The sequence below is a fragment of the Setaria italica genome, chromosome V (genome assembly GCF_000263155.2).
Source record: "Setaria italica strain Yugu1 chromosome V, Setaria_italica_v2.0, whole genome shotgun sequence".
NCBI lineage: Eukaryota > Viridiplantae > Streptophyta > Magnoliopsida > Poales > Poaceae > Setaria > Setaria italica.
This window is the reverse complement of record NC_028454.1, coordinates 7,485,132-7,508,568: the sequence shown is the minus strand read 5'-3', so window position 1 is coordinate 7,508,568 and position 23,437 is coordinate 7,485,132. Positions and strand designations below refer to the sequence as shown.

Here is a 23,437-nt window from a genome sequence, read left to right as displayed (position 1 = left end):
GCGTGCCACGCAGCAGGAGCTAGCACCGCCCGGGCACGACGGCTAGCTGATCGATGACGTCCTCCCTCCCTCCGCATCACCTCCCACTTTGGCGCGCGTCGGCTAGCTAGGCCGGAGGCTGTGACCCGACCGGACCGGCTGGCTAGCTGGTGACCCGAGTCAGTGTGTGCGCGATGAGCCGATGACTCAACGAGCTCTGCAACAAAGGCGACCCGACGGGCGCTAGGGTACAAAGCGCGGCGCACCAACTCCATCGAGCCATCAGCCGCTCGTCACGAAACCCCAACCGCGCCACTTCTCAGTTCTCCCTGTTGCCTCTGCCTCCGCGCGCGTTCTCGCATAAGAGAGCACCGGGGAGCGGGGGGGAAAGCAGCAAGCCGGCAACGGACGCGCGCGCCTCACCACCGTCCCCGCCTGCCGTTGCTGCGCGTGCACTGCTCGATCTCCCCTGTTGCCTCTGCCTGTAGTTGCGCATGCATTCCGCGTGCACTGCTCCCCGTGCCGCCAACCGCTCGATCTAAAGCGTAGCACGCATCTCTCTCCGGCAGTTGCGCATGCATTAGATCTGCTGCTACTCCACTTCTTCTTCCTCCTCCTCGTCCTCCTTCCGTCGCCGTGCACCTCGGTTAGTTGGTTTGTTGCTTGGCTGTGGATTGTTGCCGATCGATCGGGCGGCATGGGCGAGAACAAGGAGGGGCAGGGGGCGCCGGCGGAGGCCGGGGAAATAGCGGCGGGGCCGGCGGCGTCGTGGCGGCTCAACGTCAGCGACTTCCACATGCCGGAGCGGCCCAAGGAGCCGCCCTTCGTCACCAGGGTCTTCCTCCGCAGCCACGGTACGGTACCTCACTACCCCTCGACTCGCCCCTCTCCTCTGCCTGCCGCATTGCAGTGCTCCGATCCTATCATCTTGCAATGTTATTCCGTTCAGCGGCAGATTAATGGCGCGATTATTAGTTCCTCGTATTGCCATGCAACACCACCCACTGCATTTGTTGCGAATTTGTACTCTCTTTGTTCGCCGCCGTTCAGTGTCATGACAAATTGATCAAGCTGGGACTTTTGGGAGAAACAGAAACTGATTGCAACTGCTACACTAAGCAGAATTATTCTCTAGTGATCTCAGTTAGTAGTGAACTTCCAGGATAATACCACCAAAAGACCATGGCGAACCGGCGATGGTAACAACAAACTAGAATGGCGCTTAGTGCAGTCCAATGAGGACTGAATATACTTGTGAGAACTTTTTTCACCACTTTACCAGCCATGCATCAAGCGCCCCCTGCATTGGACAAACAATTACAGGAAAGAATCCAAGTAGCTGTCGCGTTAGATACTTGGATTCATATAACACTAAGAAATTATGGGAGGAAATGAAAAGGAAGGCATCAGTATAGTTTTAACTGTTGCATGCACGAGTTAGACAACGCTTAGGCTCGTTCCAGACGTCCAGTGATTTATTTTAAAAAAATCGTTTATTTTTACGTTTGAACCTGCAAAAAGTGAGTTACATTGCCATCTGCTTACGTATTCTGAATATGGACATTATTCCGAACGTACTATAAATTGAAAAGATTTTAGTTTCGTTATGTCTCGTACTAATAATTGAATGTACATGTATACTCCAGAAAGCAATCTAGTCAGAGTCGGTCAGAAGTAAAAGAGAAAAAAAAAGGTCTAGTGACTGGACTGATGTGAAATTTCTTAACCCTCCCGTAAAAAAATAAAAAAAATCATAACCTATGGAGTTGGCCTTGCTGAAGAGGGAAATGGAACGAAAATTGCAGTGGGGTCTCCAAGCTGCATGCAAAAGCTACTAGATGCTAGACCTTTTTTTTTCTTTTTGAAAAACGATGCAAGCTAGACCTATGCTGCCACTTTTCTTGTTTTTCTTGACCGGGAGGCGGCGTTTCAATTGAAGTGCCGTCTTGTTAGCATGCCATGACACGGTCGAGGGCATCTCTAGTGATCCCTGATTCTCTTGTTAGCTTGGCAATCACAAGACGACCAGCCATGATGTCACTTAGAGCGAGAAATCCAATCGTGTGGGGCTAAAGTATAAACATATCAAATCTATCGGTGAATTTACCTCAGCCGGCACGCAACCAGAATTTTGTCCTGCCGCGTCCCCAGATCTGCTTCCACGTACGCAGCATGCAGTTTATCGCTTAATTTGCACGCACGTAACTCGGCCGCCTCCCCGGATTTGGCGATGCACGTGTCTCCTTTTTCGATGAAAAAGAATGATCCGTGCAAAATACTGCAAGGTAGCCAGGAGCAGCACAGAATGCGTGTACCACCTGGACACTGGCAGCGTAAGCATATTGTTGGCAAGCCACGAATATGCACGTCTCCTTCTTCGTGCATTTTTGCAGTGATAGTATACCAGTAGTTAAATGTGATCGATTCGGGCAAGATCATCCCCTCTGGTAGTAAGTGTCTCAGAGAGGCGGTCAAAACGTAGCCGAAAGACAGAGGCGCCGTCAAAAAGTTAATCTGAAATGCCACCACAAATAGGAACAGCTAAGCCAGCTGACCGATGCAAGACTGGTGGCAGAAGATAACCACTCCTAGACAACTTTAGGTAACTAACCAAGACGCAACGAACTGCTTTCGGCAATCTATAAAATTAAGAGCTACTCCTACCACATGTCACTGTCACTTTCAGTACGGAAACATCCAAGAAGCTCCCACAGAACCCATCGATCTGCACTCAGGATCCACGGGAATTTGCAAAGCGATACGGAGATAAAAAGAACTCCTACGCTAGCACACTACAACTTGACATTCGAAACCGATCGATGATGATGTCCGCCGGGCAAAAAGTTTCCACAGCTGCTGCACCGGCCGGTGCTTAATCTAGTCGTCGTGTCACGTAAACCGTAGTGCGCGCCTGGTGGAGGCTGAAGGGATCAGCGGCGGTGCAGGTCGACGTTGTCATCTTGTTCACATCGTCTTTGCGCGGTGTCCATTCTCCTAGCCTGGGAACGGGGATCTCTTCCTCCTCTTTCTAAGGCATCCTTTCCAGGCGTCTGGCATCGGCTCGCCGCTGCAAACACGAGGCCGAGGCTCGCGTGCGTCGCCTTCGCCCGCGGCGGCCACTTGGCGCCGGCGCCGCCCACGTCGACGGTCGGCGTGCGAGGTGGTCCAGTCCGACGGGGCTCGACCCGCCAGCTGGGCTCACGCTCATCTGCTTGTGTTGCTTTGCCGTCTCCAACTCTGTCTCGTGCTCTCGCCTCTCGGTGAGGGCAGCAGATCAGAACGATGGCTTCGCTAACCTAAACGTGTCACGTGCCCATGCTGTCCGTCGCATTCTTTTCCCCGGAAACGGAAAAGGAGACCGTGGCGACTGCGCGGTAGGCAGCGACGGGGCCAAGTGGGAAGCAGCGAAACAGGGAAACGCCTGGGGAGTCCGGGTCCCAGGCCGCGCTGGATGCTTCGGGATTGGACAGAACACGCGGCACTTTCCTCCCGGCGCGCCCATGGCCCCATGCGACCGGCCATGCCCAACTCGGCGACGCCCAATGCGGCAAAGGAAAGGAGGCCAAGCCGATTCCGTTGCGCCGCGCGCCTTTCCGTTCTTGGGCACACGCACGCGGGGGGATCCCTGATAAATCCTGCGAGGCGGTGGACGAGGAGCTTGGCGGCGGAGCAGAGCCGAGACGAGTTGCACGCGCCCACGCACTAGCTAGCAGAGCAGCTAAGCCATCAGCGGGTTGATTCCAACAGCGGGCGGAGAGGGCCATGGGGAGCCCGAGCCAAGGACGCGGCTGCGACGGGAGCGGGGAGGAGGCCGGGTCGTGGCGGCTGCGCATGGGCAGCGAGTTCCACGTCCCGGACAGGTTCCATCGCCAGCCGCCCTTATACGCCAGGATCTTCGGTGGCTCGCACGGTGCGCTGTGCCCTCTCTCTTGTCTCTTTCGCATTGTTGTTTGCTTCCCTCCCTGTCGTCCTATGCCAGTCGTCCCAGTCCCAACAGCAGAACGAGGAAATCCTCAGACGAAAAACCGCAGCTGCGCATCCGAAACTGAGCTAGCATCTACTAGACCTCGTTGATTACTGGGGCCTTCATGGATTATGGCATTGATTCTGAATTTCCTGTTCTTTTGTGTGCGACCGTAACGCTGTACGCCGCATTCATGGTTAGCGGCCATTAATTTTTTCTACGACAACATGGATGATACTCTAAATCCTGGGAGCAGCGACGATATGGACGCCGTTTAGTATTGCAGGGGAAAACATGATCGCGACAAGTCCTTGCTTCTCATGTTTTCACTTCCTTTCGTTGCCGCTGGTAATCGTCGCTTTGCTGCACATGGTTTTCCTTGTCTTTAGAATTCGCAGGAGAGGTACGTATCATTTGTATTAAGAAAAAAAAAACAACACAGGCCTACCGAGCACACGCATACAGGTTCGCTTACAAATTGACATTATACAAGAAATTTAATAACCGGTGAGGGAAAAGAACTATGCTTGGAAACTATCCTCCCGTAGAGATCGACTGTCTGCAGGCCAGCCAATTCCAGCAAGGTGCCTCGCCCCTGCCTGAATCCACGCTTGTCCCTCTTCGATGATCTCCGTAATCAGCTGGTTTGTCGAGGTTGAGTGACCTTGGAAGACCCTGTTATTTCGTTCTTTCCAGGAACCATCTGCAGCTGAATGGCATAACTATCAAGTATCCACTGTGTTTCGGACTTACCTTCAAAGCGGCTTCTTAAATTGCATTTGTGATCTTAATTCTTAACCTACTGCCTACTGGTGTGGTGATACTGGAACATGTGTACAGTCAGATGGCGATTTTGCTTTGTTTTCCCTTAGTAAAAGCTGATGTAGGCGTGCTGAATCCTTTGGTCGAAACACTGTTCTGAAGTTACCTTTGGTTGATCAATGCGTTCCCTTATGTTCTGCTTCATAGTGCACCACCTCATCAGTCATCACCTCTGACAGTCCAGTTCCTAATTTCAGGGAAGCAGAGGAAGATCGCAAAGTACTACAAGAAACAGGAGAATCTACTGAAGGATTTCAACGAGATGGAGACCATGAATGAAGTTGGGGGCTTGGACCAGAATGCTCCTACCGAGGTGCAAGTGCATTCTACAGATTTACTGTAATGTATGTTGTGTTTTGCCTTACAAGATACTGACTGAATCCTCTCCTTTTGTTCTTAGGAAGAATTAAGGCAATTGGCAAAGAGCGAAAGATTTGCTATTAACCTGTCGAATATAATCAATCTGATCCTCTTTGTTACAAAAGTCGTTGCTTCGGCTGAAAGTGTATCCATGGCAGTAATAGCGTCGACACTGGACTCTCTGCTGGACCTTCTGTCAGGTTTCATACTCTGGTTTACGGCACATGCTATGAAAAAGCCGAACAAGTACAGCTATCCGATTGGGAAGAGGCGCATGCAGCCAGTGGTAAGGACCTTGTTCGTCAAACTGAATTACTTCGGTTTCTTTAAAAATTTAAGATGATCTCTGTTTTGCATCACAAAAGTACCTTCGCGGTTCTGAAAAAATGTGATCTCGTTGACGACTAAAATAGACTGGATCTGGACAGATCGGTCACTAAACCGGTCATACCGATATAACAAAAGTGCTCCAAATGCAAATTGGACTTAACCATTGTGTATCTCTCGTCGAGTAGATCAAAATGCATATGTAGAATGTTCGATTTGGAGTTTAGATGAGAGAGTTATGATCTTGGGAAGATCTGCATCCAGGAAAACCAGTATGGCTAGGGCGGTCAGACTAGTTCGGTCTGTATAGTCCGAGTTAGGAGTTGTATTTTGACATGAAATTTATTAGGGTTTCGACTCCTAATGGGACAAGACCCCCCTCCCTATAAATATAAAGAGCCACGACGCCGATTGAGGGGATCCGATCGATCCAAAATATTATCAATATACTATTTTTGCCTTTTTTCCTTTTTCTCTTTGCCCTAGCTTTTCCAACCCCATCTGTTGTTCTTCCTTCATCTTTACGACGTCTACCGATCGTAGAACAACCCAAGGTGCGCCTACCCTGACGGGGTCCTCCCGGGTGGGCGTTCGTTGGTTTCTTCGCTGGGCTCGCCGGCAAAACCGGTCTGACCGGCCACCCACACCGGTTTGACTGACCCGCAAACAGGAGCCCCTCCGCGCACCGCATGTTCAAGTGTGTTCGTGTGTTGGCCCGATTTTTGCGCCAACACATTTTGATGACTCCGCTAGGGAAGAAGAAGAAAGACATATCGATTGCAATTGATAGTGAAGATGATCTTTCCAATGTCAACGCCAAGAACATCATGAACCCGACATTCGAGCAACTTCCTAAAGAGGTCCGCCAGATGCTGGAGGAGCGCAAGAAGAAGCGCGATGCAGAGGACTTGCAAGCGGCGATTGCGAGTTTTGAAGTTGATCGAAGAGGCACGGTCAAGAAGATTAAGGAGATCGACTTCGCTTCTACCTCAAACAACACTTTTGATACTCCACCACTCGAGGTGAAAACCAATGTGAGCACATCATCATTGCCATCTCTCTTTGTTACCGTGAATGATCTTATTACTATAATAGACAATTTGTGCTTATCGATAACTAAAAGTGTACAAGATATGGTAGATAAGAGCAATGGTAAATGAGTTTAGGGGGTAATGATGTTGCATCTGTTTCTAATACTGTATTACCTTAAATCCCATCTTGTAGTGCATCAGCAACATTGCCTCAATATGGCATGCCATCGAACTATTTTGTGGGATAAACACCTCCACCTCATCTGGTCAGATAATACCAGTCAGACTGCATGGTCCAATCGGTCAGACCGGTCTAGGTGCCATGGTTCCATATGCATCATCTCTGGAGCCTATAACTACTATACCTCCCGTTCAGGCTGGCACTGACCAATCTAGTGAGGTTCCTAATTTTGTAGCTCCACATACTACAGTAGCTCATGGTACTCTGCCCATGGTTCCCGTTGGAGTGGGTGTTTCATATGGTTCCATGCCACAAATTGGTAGCCGTTTGCAATCGTAATGTTCCTAATCCACTTGTTCAACAGAATGTGTTGCAATCAAATGCTTCTATATCGCAATCATCTAGGCCAACCACTATTCAAGAAATTATTGATAGGTTTAATATCAATCTTGCTAAACAAATGAATGAGGATTATGGAATAGAGGTGAAACATAAAACCCATACATATCAAAAGCTATATCCCTTTAGCTTTGATTCGGTTTCTTATCCTTCTGGTTGGTGTTGTCCTGATTTTGTGAAATTTAGCGGGGATGATAGCAAAACTACTTGGGAGCACATTAGCCAATATCTCTCTCAATTAGGAGAGGCTAGTTCCATAGAAGAAGTGAAAGTGCGATTATTCTATTTATCTTTAACTGGAACTGCTTTATTATGGTTTGCTTCATTACCTGTTGATTCTATTCATACTTGGGAGCAATTAGAGCAAAAATTTTATGATCACTTTTATAGTGGAGATAATGAGTTAAGATTGAGTCATTTAACATCAGTTAGGCAAAAGTATGATGAAACTGTTGCTGATTATATTAGAAGATTTAGAGATAAAAAAACCGTTGTTATAGTCTTGTTATCTCCAAGAGAGATCTTGCTGAATTAGCTTTTAATGGATTGCGGTCCCATATTAGAGAAAGATTGGAAGGTCATGAATTTGCTATCATTACTCAAGTTTTGCAAAGAGCTTTGGCTTAAGAAAGCCGAAGCAAAGATACTCGGCTCAAATCTAATCGTTCTAATATACATATGCTAAATTATGAATCCTCGGACGATGAGAGTAAAGATGTGTATGCTGTTGAGTTTGATGGTCACCAAAAGATACACCAAGCAGTTGTGTTTCTCTCAAGCCGGTCCATAAAAATCGGCAAGATGAGGTGAAATTCACTTTTGATGTGTCTAAATGTGATAGAATCTTTGATGAACTAGTGAAGGCTGGAAAGATTAAGTTTTCTCATATGTACCTCCGGTTGATGAATTAAAGCGGCATGCTTATTGCAAGTGGCATAATTCAACTAATGATTGCAATGTTTTCCATAGACAAATACAATCGGCCATCAAAGAAGGACAATTGAAGTTTCATGGAATACAGATTAATCAAAATCCCTTTCCTATAAACACTCTTGAGTTGACAAATCCCAAAGTGCATTTGGCCGGATCAAGCTGAAAAAGCCAAAGGGAAGAATGTAATCATTGGAGAGGAGAGGCCTGAGAAGAAGGTGCCACTGAAGAAGACCCCTCAAGGTGCAGCAAAGACTTCGACACTCGAGGGGCAAGATGAAAATAAGAAGACCGGCAGCACACCAGCCGGTCTGATCAGTTCTCAGGCTGGTCTGACCGATGCCTCCAGTAAGCTTGGAGACCGCCATCTGTTGTTCTTCCTTCGTCTCTACAATGTCTGAGAATGTTCTAGGTGGCCTGCGAATCCCAAAACAACCCAAGGTGCGCCTGCCCTGACGGGATCCCACCTGGGTGGGCGTTCGTTGGTTTCTTCGCCAGGCTCGCCGGTGAAACCGGTCTGACCGGCCAGCAACACCAGTCTGACCAGCCTGCGCAGAGGAGCTGCAAGGAGCCCCTCCACACACCGCACGTTCAAGTGTGTTGTTGGCCCGATTTTAACGCCCTTTCCGTTCTTCAGAATCAGTTTACTGTCGAAGCATCATCTTTTTGTCAGATTGAGTCTGAATTCCATAATTCCTGAATCATTCATAGTGTCTGACTTTTGTTCCCGGCAGACTGAATGATTTGACATTTTGTTGTAGGGCATAATAGTCTTTGCATCAATAATGGGCACACTAGGCTTCCAAGTGCTGATCGAATCAGGGCGCCAGCTCATCACACAGGTACATGATCGGTGGTTTTTTTTTTCTCACAACAGCATATCTGAGACGAGACGGTGCCTTCTCTTTTCTCTGATTTGATTGCTGACACTAATCATCCCTGTGCGATGGCCCAACGGCAGGAGCACGCGAATTTCAAGCTCAAGCAAGAGCTCTGGATGGTGGGCAGCATGTCCTCTGTCGCGGTCGTCAAGTTCTTCCTCATGCTCTACTGCCGGACGTTCAAGAACGAGATCGTGAGGGCCTACGCCCAGGACCACTTCTTCGACGTGATCACCAACTCGGTCGGCCTGGTCGCGGCGCTGCTCGCCGTCCGGTACAAATGGTGGATGGACCCTGTTGGTGCCATACTGGTGAGCGAAATTCCATTGCAGATATCAGTATAAGTAACTGCGAGCCGTGAATGAAAATAATTAACAAAAAAAACTTTGCAGATCGCGCTGTACACGATCACGACATGGGCGCGGACGGTGCTGGAGAACGTGGGGACGCTGATCGGCAAGTCGGCGCCGGCGGAGTACCTGACGAAGCTGACGTACCTGATCTGGAACCACCACGAGGAGATCCAGCACATCGACACGGTGAGGGCCTACACCTTCGGCACGCACTACTTCGTGGAGGTGGACATCGTGCTCCCGGGGGACATGCCGCTCAGCCAGGCGCACGACATCGGCGAGTCGCTGCAGGAGAAGCTCGAGCAGCTGCCAGAGGTCGAGCGCGCCTTCGTCCACGTCGACTTCGAGTTCACGCACCGCCCCGAGCACAAGGCTGAGGTCTGATGCTCTGATTGCCTGCAGGCTACTACTTTCAGAGCTCGATCAGAGCCTCAGGCCAGATAGCAGATGCAGAGCTGCTGTAGATCTGATGACATGTATTCATAAGATGAGATGCAACATCATTTCATGAGCCCTCATCAACTCTTAAAAGGGCATCTAAATGTTTTGTCGTGTCATGAAAATTGAAATGCCGTTTTTGTCTATAGATCGCAGTTTGTTGAAAACTTCTCTGGGCATCTAGATATTTCTTAAAAGGGCATCTAGATGTTTTGGCGTGAAGGACCTGCATATCTCACAACGGATTGCAACTTTGATTGTTTCTGAATTTCAGCGACATAATATTCCATTCGAAAGCTTAGGAACCCGCTCATAATTCGGAGATAAATCTACCATACATGATAGCCAGTAAGGCAAATTCAAGCGACGGCATAGATCTTTACGGCAGGCTACATGATGCAGAAGTATCTTCCAGAAACTGTCCAGGATGCACGGATAAAAAACATGATAGGTTTTAGTACACTAACTCTGAACTTCAGATAACCTATTCAGGCTTCAATTCAGGTATGTCAAATGCGGCTATGTTCTGAGGTTCACACTCTGGGCTGAAGAGCCGCACAAGCAGGGCTGTTGTCGCGCTCACAGAGACTGCTCCGCATGACGCCCACCTGAGACTCCTTGGAACTGTTATTCTTGGACCTGTAGAATAAGCACAAGGTCAGCAAAATGGTCTGAGCTCTGGTTTGATCCAAAGATCTTGCACAGTGGGAAAACTAAACAAGTACTGCTCACAAGATGCATATCATTGTACAAAAAACATATAAGAGGGAGATGATTGGATGGATAAGAATAATGACCATAGTGAAGGCGGCAGAGCACCCAGAAAGCCAGACCGCCACCAACGGAGAATATGCCAGCAGTCTGCCGCATCAACCGGGAGCAGGGCTTTGACTCTGGCCGCATCACCTCCCCTTCCGACCATCCCAGTGCTCGCCGCAGAGCCATCGCGATCCTTGGCTTCTTTGCTGATGAATGTACTACTGATGTACTGAAGTTGGTAAGAGGTTCGGTTGTTCAGACTTTACAGTGCCTCCTGGTTCCTGAAATGAGAACAGTTAGTGATGAATATACTACTGATGTGCTGAAGTTGATAAGAGAGGTTCAGTTGTTCAGACTTTACAGTGCCTCCTGGTTCCTAAAACGAGAACAATTAGGCTTCGTTTTCAAATAAAAAAAAGAACAGTTAGGCTTGTGGTATTTCTTTCCTTTTCAAATAATCTCAGACTACGTTAAATGTAAAAATCTGACCCAAAGACATGATCGTTGTGAATCCGTTTATATCATAGGCAGTCAGGTAGGATTAATGCACATGAACTTATGCATTGATTTATTATTTATTATCCATCTTGAACACTGAGAAAATTCCACATCATATATCCAACTGACAATTCTAATATTCAAGCTCCTTTTCAATCCAGGAAAAAAAATTTGCTATCAAAGACCAATAATTCTATCACATATAGGCTTAATGCAAAAGAATCGAACTTGTTGCCAACTCTACAAATGGTCATCCAAATGACTGTGATCAAGAACATATGCATACGAATTCTGTAGCAGATTAGGGAAAAATAACATGTCAGGTATCAGGCCACCATATCAGAATACAATGCAGTAAGATAAACAGGTTGTAAAACTGAAGATAAGCAATGTAAATTCAGCCATGGTCCTAACTGCATGTTTATGCAATGACTGTGCAGGAACATGAAAGCACAAGCTACAGAATCCACCTTTATGCTTATACACCCAGCTACTCCTAATCCTATGAGCAGTCAACGCTGGTTAAACCTCTGGCACGCCAGAGTAACAGCAACCTGCTCCAATTCCAAACGGTGAGAGAAAAAACTTGGTTTCCGCGCTAAGTTGCAGCACAAGTGTCGCAACCCCGAGGCCACCGGCGGTGAGGACCGGGACGTGAGGAAGATAACAAGCTCTCACCGGATAAATTCTCCCGTGGCCGCCGACGAGATCGCCGTGACGTGAGATGGGATCGCCGCCGCCGCTGCCGCCGCCACCGCCACCGAGGACGAACAAGCAAGGGAATAAGCTTCTATTTGATTTCTTCGTTCCCTTCTCTCTAGCAGCTGTTGGCTTTTATGACTTCCCTCACATTATCTTACACATGGGCCCTGCTGTTCATAGACTGAGTCCACGGGTGTTACACTTCCACCACCTCGAAAAGTTGCTTGTCCCCAAGCAACCGCATAGCCCACTCTTTGCTTAGTCTTTACCGCCCAACTTCTCTGAAGAACTCAGCAGGTCATCTGTGATAACTAGATTCATTTAAGCTGCAGCCCCGGCTCATTCTCTCACCATGTCTGTGCAAGCAAAGCAGTCATGACTCATTACTGAACTTATCTAAGCTGATTTATGAATGCCCGGATCCCAAATCCTTCCGTTTAGCTCACATCCGCCTTGGGAGCCCATTGATGAGGTACAAACACCTGCTACTTTTCCACCATGCTTCCACTCTGATATTACCTCAAGCACTATTTGGTTGACTCTACTCCATGGACTGAAACCATTTTGCTTCCATTAAGATATTTTGTCAAAAACTGAATAATCAGTTTTCATGTGATAGTTTCCTTTGTTGAAAGTATTTTGACGCCATGGTGGCATTTCAGAAATCACATAACGAGCACTCCCTTTTTCTGCCATGCACCCTGCAGAGGACAACACCATACCAAAACCAGCTCCATGATCTTTCAGATGCAAATTGCCATTGGTTTTGAGGGCTATTTCATTGTGTAATTTTTCACCATCCACCACGCTGAGCTCACTTTGTCCTGGACTAAAACTACCATACCTCCATGCTGTCATTTTCTCAAGCACATGTCTGTTGACATTACTGCACTGACTGAAACCTCCCAACGATGATAAGTTGCCAAGCAGTGAGTGAGCAGTATCAATTCCACACTTCTCAAAGCTGCAGACACTTGCTCCTTTCATTTCTTCACAATTGACCAAGTTCTCAATGCCAAGGTTCAGCTCCTGGACAGCAAGCACATCAAATATGTCATTTGCTATGACCACGTCATGCTGTAGAAACAATGGTAAATCACCAACTTCAGTGAGGAAATCATTGTCTCCATGTCCCTGCTTAACATCAGCAAACTGCTCTAAAAGATTGATGTGCATGTCAAGGTTGTGTGGCATATCCTCATCCCAAATGATGCTCCCAACATCATCGAACTCAATTATTGACTTTGCCTTCTCACTGTCCAAGTGCTCTCTACCTGAAACAATTAGCTGCAACAAGTTGTCTGTATCCTGGTCTGGCATCACCTCCTCATCCCATATCACATTCTCAGATGATATTTCATTGAACATCTCATATGCAGCTCCCTTTGAATCCACAAACTCAACATGCTCAGGCAGTACCACCTGAGTGTGCAAGTAATTAGTGTCAGGTTCATCAGTTAGTTTCCTCTCCACACCAACAAAGCAATTTCCACCTTGAGCAAGCTGCTTCAGTAAACCTTCATGCAAGTGAATGTCAGATTGCATCTCCTCATCCCATGTAGCCTCAAGAGGCATTTCCTTAAACATTTGGCTTGCATCAATGACTCCAAACTCTAAGTATGGTGCTGAAAAATCAACATCAGTGCTCATATTCCTGGTGACCTGCACAGCAACGAAACTGTTTTCCTCACACCCTGCTAGCTTTGATGCAGCACATGCTACTTGCAGATCCTGCAACCATGGAACCGCTTCACCTTCTTCTCTATCATTGCCATCAGACCAACCATTCACGCAAGGCAAGTCATCTAGTGCCTGGTCTGCACTTCCTGTGACATTCCCACAAACACCTGAGGGGCATCAGGTACAACAAAATCCTGTTGCAGCAAGTAACTGCTATCACCACTCGCCATAATCTCCTCACGACTCTGAGTCAGGCAAACCGTCAAACAGCTGGTGGGTATGCCTCCTGCCACAGCACACATCACGTTTTCCTCCCCTGGCCCCAAGTTCCATGGCACCGTTGGTGTCCCCAATATCAAGCCCCCTTTGCTACGTTTAGGAGGACTCACCTCAAATCCATCCATCGCCCTCAATCTCGGAGAGGAAGCGAGCCTTGCCACAGCCTGGCCAATAGTCTCCAATTGCTTCGCCATGACTTGTTGACCTCTCCTCACCTGATCCAGCGACGTGGATGCCAGGGTGAACAGCGTCGCCATGCACTGCTGTGTGGTGTCGATGGATTCGATGCGGGTGTGAAGCCGATTCAGCCCCTCCTGTAGCCGTGACCACCGCGCCTCCCGGTTCACGTCCGAATCAAACATCGACATGCCGGTGACCGTAGTCGGAGCAGCCCGGTTCGCCGCTGCTGCCGCCGCCGCACGCTGCAGAACCCCCATGGATCTACTGCCGCCACAACACCGCCGATATGCTGCCGCAGATGCAGAGCAATGACTGGAGTACCCACGCCGAGAAAAAGCTAGCTCTAAATACCAATTGTCGCAACCGGCCACCAGCGGTGAGGACCGGGACTTGAGGAAGATAACAAGCTCTCACCGGATAAATTCTCCCGTGGCCGCCGACGAGATCGCCGTGACGTGAGATGGAATCGCCGCCGCCGCCGCCACCACCGAGGACGAACAAGCAAGGGAATAAGCTTCTATTTGATTTCTTCGTTCCCTTCTCTCTAGCAGCTGTTGGCTTTTATGACTTCCCTCACATTATCTTATACGTGGGCCCTACTGTTCATAGATCGAGTCCACAGGGGTTACAACAAGCAGTTCAGGGAACCTACTTTACCACCATTCTCCTTTCAGTCACAGTTGAAATGAACCTAGTTTACCCAGAATCAGGATAAACACTCGCTCCTCCCAAGCAACGTCGCACACCACATGTTCGACATATTGCCTCAGCAACCAATCAGCACAAAAATACCAATTGCTTGCTCCACGCATCCCCCGCGCCATAGAAAGACCAAATCGGCACTACTAAACGAACACGGCGCCATCTACGAGAAGGCCATGGCTTCGGGTGCAGAGGTTAGGTTACGTACCGTCAGCTTCGGCGGTGGCTGGCGTGATTCGCCTCCTGCGCGCCGCGTTGCCCTCCCGCAACCTCAAGCGGCTGCAGCCTCAGACTGGGGATTGGGAGGGAAGGGATCCTTGCTTCACGCACGGGCGGGCGGCGCCGCGGCGCCGGCGAGTACGAGCGGAGCGGAGAGGGGGGAATGAATCAGAAGGAAGGTGGAGGAGCCGCCGTCGGCTGGGCTGGTCTTGTGGCGGGCTCGCGGCACAGTTGGTGGGCTCCATGGAAGCCCAAACAGAAAGGCGTTGGAGACTGGTTTCTTCGCTCGCAGGCCGGAAGCCCAGCACGGCGTGCAGTGTTTCTCTGCTGGGAAGGAGCTGCCGGGCTGCTGCACTGCAACTGTGTGCGTCCATCTCGACGGGAATGCATGCATGTTTTTGTTGTGGGAAAAAAAGAGAGAGGAAGGCCCTGGACATTTTTATTTTGGCTGAGGAGCGGGGCAAGGAGCAAGGGTATTTGGTGTGTTCGGTAGTGCTGGCTGCACAGCTGCAGCGCTGCAGCCAGCGTTCAACACAGCAGAGCTAGCGCGCTGAGCTGCTGCAGCAGCAGCACTGCAGCTGTGCAGCCAGCACTACCGAACAGGCCGATTGTTTTCCATGTTTCTATCTCTCTCGTCGACATGTCACGTCATCGCAACTGTAAACGAAGATAGAGGTTTGTCGTCGACCGCGGTCCACGGACATATCAAGTCGAGCTCCGGTCCCGTCGATCATCCGGGCTCCCGCTACACAACAAAAACGTACCCATATTTACCTGCGACCAATTTGCATTGGATGATATTGCTAGTTTCTTTTCCTCGAACAAGAGCAGCGCACGTTTTTGAGGGATAAAAAAACTGAATACTACAATGTTTGTGACAGCATGCAGTACGGAGGCTCACGCTAAGAATCCCAACAAACATTGCTAGCAAAATGACACTGATTTGTCGTCGAAACGGCCTTCAGCCGGGCAAACCCCCGGCTGTGGCGCGGGATGGTACCTCAGCGTGAGACCCAAATGCTTGTGCTCTCATGTGCATCAGCTTGCACTGCGGCTAGCTCCAAATAACGCCACCAATACTAGCTTTAACCGCATGACGGTCCTTCGTTGACACATCTACGTGCACGTAGGACAAGATTAAACTAATATGGCTAAATGATAGTCATAATCTACTACTATACAAAAGAGAGCCAATACTATACCAGCATCAAAGGGACACTTGTGCAGTAATGTTCATATAGTTGCATTCAAGGGGACAGGGATCAATTAGTTTCACCAAAGTCAGGAAGTGGTCCCGGCCGACAAGTGGATGGTTTTTTAAGCAGCCGGCAGTAGTCAATCATGCAATGGTTTTATCCAGAACTGTGCGCTCGCTTTTTATCCAGAACTGTGCGCTCGCTTTTTATCCAGAACTGTGCACTCGCTTAGTTTACCATGGTTTTCAGTTGGGCATTATCACTCAGGAATTAGAATCTGCATCAGCATTGTCAAACTTAAAATGCTTTTGACTCGCCAAGAAAACTCTGAACGCTTCTTCGAGTACCAGTAACACACCGAGTCATTTTCCTAATATTTTCATACTACTATTGGCTTGTACTAGTATAACATGCCGCGCAAAGTTTTTCGTGTGGAACGTTTCAGGCAATACTCCTTGATTCCCGCTGCTCACGCGCATTGTTTTGTTTCGGTGCGGAGAAACAGATGGCTCACCCACCCTCACGGCTTCACCTGTGCTGCGGCGTGCTAACGAGTAACGAGCCCTCTTCCTCTTCCTCCTCGATCCTTCCTTTCCTTCTCGTCCTCCTGTGTGTGTCTCTCTCTCTCTCTCTTCCTGCAGCTAGCTGCAGCCTGCAGCTGCACGGGAAGATATCACGGACGTCGATGCAATGCGAGCGGCGGCGAATAGGAGGCCGAGAAGGAACTCTGTAGCTGTCATCATCATGTGCCTTTTCTGGGTATGCCTCCATGGCAGCGTTAATCTTCTAGCAGCTGCGGTTCCGGTGCCCCGCCGTCCAAGCGTCGCCGTCGCAGGGTCACACGTCCTGGGCTCTAGGCCAATACCTGCAGGCGGCGGCGCCGGAGGCTTTTCGTCGCCTTCCGTTGCCGCCCGGTTCGGCGACGACAAGCGGCGGATTCCGAGCTGCCCCGATGCTCTTCACAACAGGTAGGATCGGAAACTTGAGCTCAAGCAGTCAAGCCTGCTGGCAACCACAGCTTACAAGTGTGCGTGTGTGTGGCTATATTTGTTTTGGTTAGTTCGAAAGCATGTCTTGCAAGCTATACTGAAGATCGATGAGCAAAGCCACGGTTGCTTTTGAGCATCGAACCATGCGAGCAAGTACATGTCTACTGGCCTTGAAAAATGAAATTGCGTACTTTGCTTGTTTGCTTCAATTTGTACATGCTTTTGGGATGTGTTTCAACTTATAAGTTCTAATAGGCCTATACTGCTTCTTGACATCGATTGCATGTCTCAACTCAAGATAAAGTTTTGTGCTCGATGATGTCAATTGCAACCGTTGCGTTCCTCCAACTCATCTCCTTTTTGTGTTCGTCTCTAGGGATTTCATAATATTAAAGAAGCATACGTACTTCTACTAGTAATTTAGTCGATCGGTGGATCTGGTCACTGACTTCGGAACTTCCTCGGGGAGCTAGCTCATTAGTTGCCACGTACTATATTGACGTTGTATAATACGTAAGCTACTGGATGTCGTACTACTGCAGTAGATTATTTGAAGTGCCTCATCCAAAGAAAATAGAGCTTTCACTGCAAAAGTTGCAATATTTCCAATAGGCAGAAGTTATTCCGAGTGCCAATAAGTCCTTATTTTTCAAGTGCCGCCCGAGGATTGTTTAAGTATATTTTTTTGTCTTTATTTCTGAACAGTTTTGACAAATTGCTAACAACATCATTCCCAACATAAAAAATACATATTATAGTAGATAACTATCATAAGACTACAAATTGTTGGCCGTTTCAAAATAGAAACCATCACCGAAGATTGTCACTCATGTACACTGTTTTTACATCTTTCCTTTTCTTTTTACTGCAAACTTTCCGCTCAACCAATTTTGCAATGTACAGTAGTAGTATCTCAAAGGCTGGATCCACCAGCTATGGTATCCAGCGCATATGTGCATGCATGTTGTGCTCACATGTAGGAGAACGACCTATATTTTGGACGATCCTCTTATATTAAGCGTCACCCAACTGGGCTCCCTGTCTTTTTATGGGAGCAAACCAATCATGGACAGAATGATGGGAAATTTCAGGGCGAGCCATGGCTATTGGCTCGGCGTGGATGGTCGGAATGCGCATGTCAGGATCGTCATGCAGCGACAGACCAACCACATCTCGGGCCCCTGTGTCGGTGGTGTGAGTGACCATGCCGGCTTCCTTATTAGCTTGCGATCATTCTGTGGGGGCAGACAGTTTTCCTCTCCAGTAAGTTGAACCTCCATTTTGTTTCTGGATCCACTGCAGGATCGATCCGTCCGTAGTGTACACGCGGCAGTGGTAACCAACACTGGATGGGGAGATCACTGTGTTTTTCGTTCTGTTGTTCTCAACGCTTCCGCTTGCCATCGCTCTGTAGACGATGGCCTTGCATTGTCATCGTCGCTACCATGTGATCTTGGCCTGAATGAGTTGTTAGCATGCCGACGACGGTTTTGGGGAGGCAGATCATATGCATATATGCCGTCTTCACGCGGCGCCACACGACACGGGCAGGGAGCTCGGAACAGCACCGCCACCGGCGCGGGCCGTCGTACGCGTGTTCAGGGTGCGCAACGCAATCTTACTTTTGGGCTCGCGTTCCGTCGTCGTACGGCCCAAGTAAAGCATTCCAGGCATCCTGGGCTCTCTCTCCTCCGGAGCAAGGCCGTGTTACGTGCGGCGGGCTCAATTGACCGATTTTATTTTCGGAATTCGGAGCATGGACCCCAGCACTGTTCTCAGGCCCGGCCCCTAGCTTACAACTTCTTGATTTAACATTCATCTTCAGAAAAGGGGATATATTGTTTCAAGATGTGCGGCCGTGGCTGACGACGTCGCTAGCGTAGGTTATATTTTATTCGATCTGGAGGTGACAGAAGGGGGATTAACCATCAAGCTAGTGAGAAGTGGAGCGATAGTCTCAAACGCATTCCGAGAGTGCATGCAGGGCATTCCGAGAGTGCATGCGGGACCTACCCTCTCTCTACCACGCTGCTCCATGCACCGACACGATCTGTACTTAAATTTTTGCCATTTTAATTTATTCAACTGCCTCCACGTCATCCGGCGAGTTCGACAGCACCATTGAAGACGGCCCAAGATCTCGACAAACAAGTTTCAGATTCGATCAGATACCTATATAGATGTATTTGGAGAGAGAAAACCTTAGGCATTCCTCTAATTCTATTTACTGGGCCTGTTCGAATGAGCCAAAATAAGCCGTAGCTGGCTATTCAGCTAGATTTTTTTTACTTCTCTCTATTTTTACTGTTCAAACAGTAAAAAAAAGCCGGCTGTGACTTATTTGGAGCCCAACCGAACACCCCACTACTCCCTCCGTCCAAAAAAGAATGCAACTCTCGCTTCCCAAAAAGTCAACCAATTTTAAATTTGATCAATTTATACAAAATAGTACTAACATTTATGGTACAAAATAAATAGTAATAGATTAATCATGTAATATATTTTCATACTAAATCTATTTGGAGACGTGAATATTTAGTATTTTCTTTTATAAATTTGATCAAATTTGAAACTGTTTGACTACTCAAAAAGCGAGATTTGCATTCTTTTTAGGATGAAATACGCACTTCTTGAAGAGCGTGAGTGTTATGATTCATGTAATCAGACCTTTGTTGTAAACTGCCTTTGCTTCCTTCTTAAATGAATTGGCAGTGCTCTGCCTAATTCAAGAAAAAAAATACTACGCACCTCCGTGTGTAAGACTTGAGGAATTGTTTGGGCACAACTCATATAGTGGCAATTGGGGTTGTGCGCGTGTTTTATGGCTACTGACTAATATGTCATAATATAAGAAAACCAGTGAAGTTAATTATACAAGGGCAAAAATAAAAGAAATCGAAGCAAGACTGCAAGAGACTCTTGTCATCCACAAAGTTTAGGAGAAGAATTTTCTCTCTGGATAATCATGGCAAATTTATGCAAGAACTTCTGTTTACAGGCTGCACTTATTGAATCGATCGACAAGCATGATAGTTGTGTGTTTTGCTGCCATTATGTTTGCCACTTCTTTGCTTTGGCTCTATTTGGAGGGAGCAGTTGGCTTTTCCATAGAGAAGCTTCCCAATTCAGCATTCGACCTACAATATACAATTATAAGTGGTACGCAGCCACTCAACAACCAAGAGTAGAAAAACACATACTTCATCTTTTGTTTTTGCTACAATGATTATCGGAATCCCTCATTTTTTCAAGGACGACGGCATAGTTTTAAAATGTGGCGGTTTGGTAAAGGGAGATACACTTTAAGAAGAGGGAAGAGGGGAGATTAAGAGATTAATGTTGCCTTGTACTTCCTAATTAGAGGTAGGGTAATGTCTAGAATCTAAACATATGGTGTAACATATTAAAACAAACTCACTCCCGTACTAAAAGGGCACCATAGAAAATTCATACTCCGTCCAAACTGTTGTTCCCAGAGAATATACATTTAGACTGATGATACAGCTCTCCAGTCATAACCAGCCTCGTATAGACCCTTATTGAATTGTAGCTGAAGTTTGTTGGATTTTGTCTTCTGATTATTCCATACGACCATGTTATTGGTTTCCACTTTCCAGTAAACATATGGGCGTAGTTATGTAAAATTCTGCACAAGCGTGTTAGATATACGTAAGTGAGATGCAATCAGATATGCCAATATATAAGTGATTGGTTAATTATTGCTATGGATCTATATATTAGCTTTCAACATCTGCTTGCAGGATTTTAAATAAAAATACAAACTAATTAACCTTGTCACGTACGTTAATTAGTTGTATGGAAGTTGCTTATGATCGCTGTGGAGTATATGTACTACACATGTTTATCTGAGCACGAAATTAAATGATGCGTACATCAACAAAGAATTAGCTTCCTATTCAGAAAAATATTTTTTTGAAATAAAATTCAGAAAAATATAAGAAAAACTTTAGCACTTCAACATGAAATATTGCCATGAGAATGTCTTTCTCAAGAATTCACTGTAGCATTTTGGAAATATGTGCAGGTTGAGTAGAGTGTCTGATCATTATATATAATATAATGGCACATACACCCTGAATTCACAGGAATCTAATTTTGTCCCCAGCATCATCGGATCTTGAATAACGTAAGAACTTAAACACTTTAATTTTGCAATCAGGATAAGACGTACTTCATCTCTTGAATGAATTATATATTCTTCTAATCAACATACAGGAAATACATCATTAATCTGTACTATGTCATCCATATTTTTTTTTTTGGGGGGGGGGGGGGGGGGGAAGATAACTGAACGAAAGACAAACAAAATAGTAGAGTGTATCAATCAAATAACTCAAGAGAGATGACCATGCAAAATACGTAAAAGATACCATTCTTGATGCAAATCGATGGTTTCATCGGATAATGGCGTATATGCATGATGCACGCCATGTGCGCTGTTCAATTTTGACACCAGGAATCTGTGTATAGATCGTACCATGTTTGCATCAAACAACACTACTACTACCATTGGTTGCAGATACTTAACCGGCTACTTGGCAAATTGGCTAAAAAACTCGGCTCTTCATTTGTCAGCTCTTGGAGATGATCAAACCCTAGCTAACTCTGGCATTGTTATTTCTGCAACTTGCCTCCCCATCGACATGCCTTTGCCATATACATTGAACCTCCCCTTGTGGGGGCGCCGCGTGCACCAAGAAAAAGGTTCTCTCTCCCCCTACAAAGAACAAGTTGTGCGCACCATGTATGGGAATGTTCAGATAGCTAGGCTCGCTTCTGCAAACCGTGTTGGCTTTGGAGAAGATTTAGCACAGTGATCCTTTTGTTTCCATCAATGTTTGCAGGATAAAGAAGATACTAGCTCATGCACTAGGAAGCCTGCTGTAGCATACCGGGAGCCTCCTGTAGCATTCAGGAAATTGAACATTTTATTCATTTAATAATTTCTGGGCACAAACCCATTTGATTTCAGGGCTTAGTTAGCGTGTTGCCAGCTCCGGCATAACCATATATTTCGTCATATGTGGAAACCTAAAATGGAAAATAACCAAACTTCAATATATAGACAAGCACAGATTACATGTCCTGGACTGATCACAATTCATAATCATAAAGGAAACCATTACATGAGAATTGAGATAGAGTTATATTAGTTGTATCATCAGGTGCTACGTATATTGATCATATAATTACAAATGAACATGCATGCAATATACACAAAGCTCTCTATACATGATACATATAGGATCTGACATGCGTCTGAAACATCTGAAGTTAAATAAAGGGAAAGAACAGAAGATCGAAACGGAGTATCATACATCAGAAAAGGCAAAAAAAGGGCATGCACTGTTGTTACACGATGTTTCCAAAACTAGAGAACATCAAAGCGACTCCTACAGATCAAGACATACTAAGACGATCGAGTTCCTTGCCAATCAAAAGCCCCTCTGAATTGACATGATCTCATTATCTAGCTCTAGAATCTGCGATCGCCAAGCCGAGCTTCGCCAGCTCGCCTCTGTGACAAGGCTGCAGGCCGTCGTCAACGTCTGACGGCTCGGTCTTGTGCACCGTCGTCGTCGGCAGGCCTAGTGTGAGGTCCAGGCCATCCGCGCGCCCATCATCGTCGATTTCTCGTCGTGGCTCCGGTTCAGACTGACTGACATGAGAGACGTCCACGGTGTCCACCGAGGTGTTGCTATCGGTCTCCGGCACGGCGTCGTGGCTCCCGGAGTACTCGTGGCTCGGCTGGCGGCGAGGCGCCCAGTTCAACGGCTGCGCCATCCGGACGTCGACCAGCATGCTGGCCGCCGCCGACGGCTGGGAGAAGACTAGCTCGATGCCGGAGCCGGAACCTGCCGACCTGTGGGCGCCGGCGGACCGTTTGAATTGGCCCCGCGAGCTGTTGGCCAACCGGTGGAGGCCGGCGGCGGCAGCCACGGCGCCGTGGTCGTCTGCTTCTCTCCTGGCGACGTGGCGGATGTCGCACGTCCGGAGAGGCGGGACGGCCGTGGCGGCGGGCGGTGGTGGCGCGATGGGCATGCCGCGGAGGACCGACTCGACGGCGGACTGGCACAGCTTCCAGTTCCCGGACCAGAGCAGGCCCACCGAGCCGTACACCGGGTTTAGCATGCGGCCGCAGGCCTCGTACAACAGAGACCGGAAGATTGCTGCATACACATGGAGATCATCACATGAGCACAGCGCGCCACAGTGAGGGACGATCCGCGAGAAGTGTATTTACAGCGCTTAGTTAGATGCATATATATTTACCTGGTCGGACGTGTTCGGGGCCGGCGGCGATGAGGTTGATGAGGCCGGCGCGGCCGTAGAACTTGGCGAGGAAGACGGTGGCGTTGCCCTGCGCGTCGGGGCTGCGGATCCACTGCAGGCACAGCCGGATGGCGCAGTTGTCGCTGCACCCCTTGCGCAGCACGCGGCACCCGTTGCAGCTCATCCGCATCCTGAATCACTGTACCCTCTCACCGGCTCTACGTCGTCAATGGTGGTGGAGAGTGGGGAACGAGGAAGGAGACGAGGGGAACGG

At 47.8% G+C, this 23,437-nt stretch overlaps 3 protein-coding genes across 7 annotated transcripts; 1 reads left to right on the top strand and 2 right to left on the bottom strand.

The window, feature by feature from the left end:
* Window positions 1-280: 280 nt before the first annotated feature.
* LOC101757711 (metal tolerance protein 7) lies at window positions 281-9,813 on the top strand. Of its 4 annotated transcripts, none has more exons than XM_004968005.3 (6): window positions 281-833; window positions 4,963-5,078; window positions 5,166-5,411; window positions 8,755-8,835; window positions 8,955-9,185; window positions 9,267-9,813. In XM_004968005.3, exons 1-6 carry the CDS (start codon window positions 677-679, stop codon window positions 9,609-9,611), a joined length of 1,176 nt encoding a protein of 391 aa, XP_004968062.1. In that variant the 5' UTR covers window positions 281-676; the 3' UTR covers window positions 9,612-9,813. The 4 variants fall into 4 exon arrangements, with proteins under 4 accessions (XP_004968062.1, XP_004968063.1, XP_022682664.1 ...); XM_004968006.3 differs by lacking the exon at window positions 281-833 and adding an exon at window positions 3,394-3,889; XM_022826929.1 differs by lacking the exons at window positions 281-833; window positions 4,963-5,078; window positions 5,166-5,411 and adding an exon at window positions 5,427-6,474.
* Window positions 9,814-10,711: 898 nt separating this feature from the next.
* LOC101758392 lies at window positions 10,712-15,181 on the bottom strand. 2 transcript variants are annotated; one of them, XR_001164152.2, is made up of 2 exons: window positions 14,674-15,181; window positions 10,712-10,800 (listed from the first exon to the last, which is right to left on the bottom strand). XR_001164152.2 is itself a non-coding variant. In XM_022826930.1 (2 exons), exon 1 carries the CDS (start codon window positions 13,272-13,274, stop codon window positions 12,198-12,200), a length of 1,077 nt encoding a protein of 358 aa, XP_022682665.1. In that variant the 5' UTR covers window positions 13,275-14,663; the 3' UTR covers window positions 10,712-10,800; window positions 11,601-12,197. The 2 variants fall into 2 exon arrangements, 1 of the variants encoding a protein (XP_022682665.1); XM_022826930.1 differs by lacking the exon at window positions 14,674-15,181 and adding an exon at window positions 11,601-14,663.
* Window positions 15,182-22,039: 6,858 nt separating this feature from the next.
* LOC101759745 (LOB domain-containing protein 42) lies at window positions 22,040-23,437 on the bottom strand. Its single transcript, XM_004968011.2, has 2 exons — window positions 23,164-23,437; window positions 22,040-23,060 (listed from the first exon to the last, which is right to left on the bottom strand). Exons 1-2 carry the CDS (start codon window positions 23,351-23,353, stop codon window positions 22,357-22,359), a joined length of 894 nt encoding a protein of 297 aa, XP_004968068.1. The 5' UTR covers window positions 23,354-23,437; the 3' UTR covers window positions 22,040-22,356.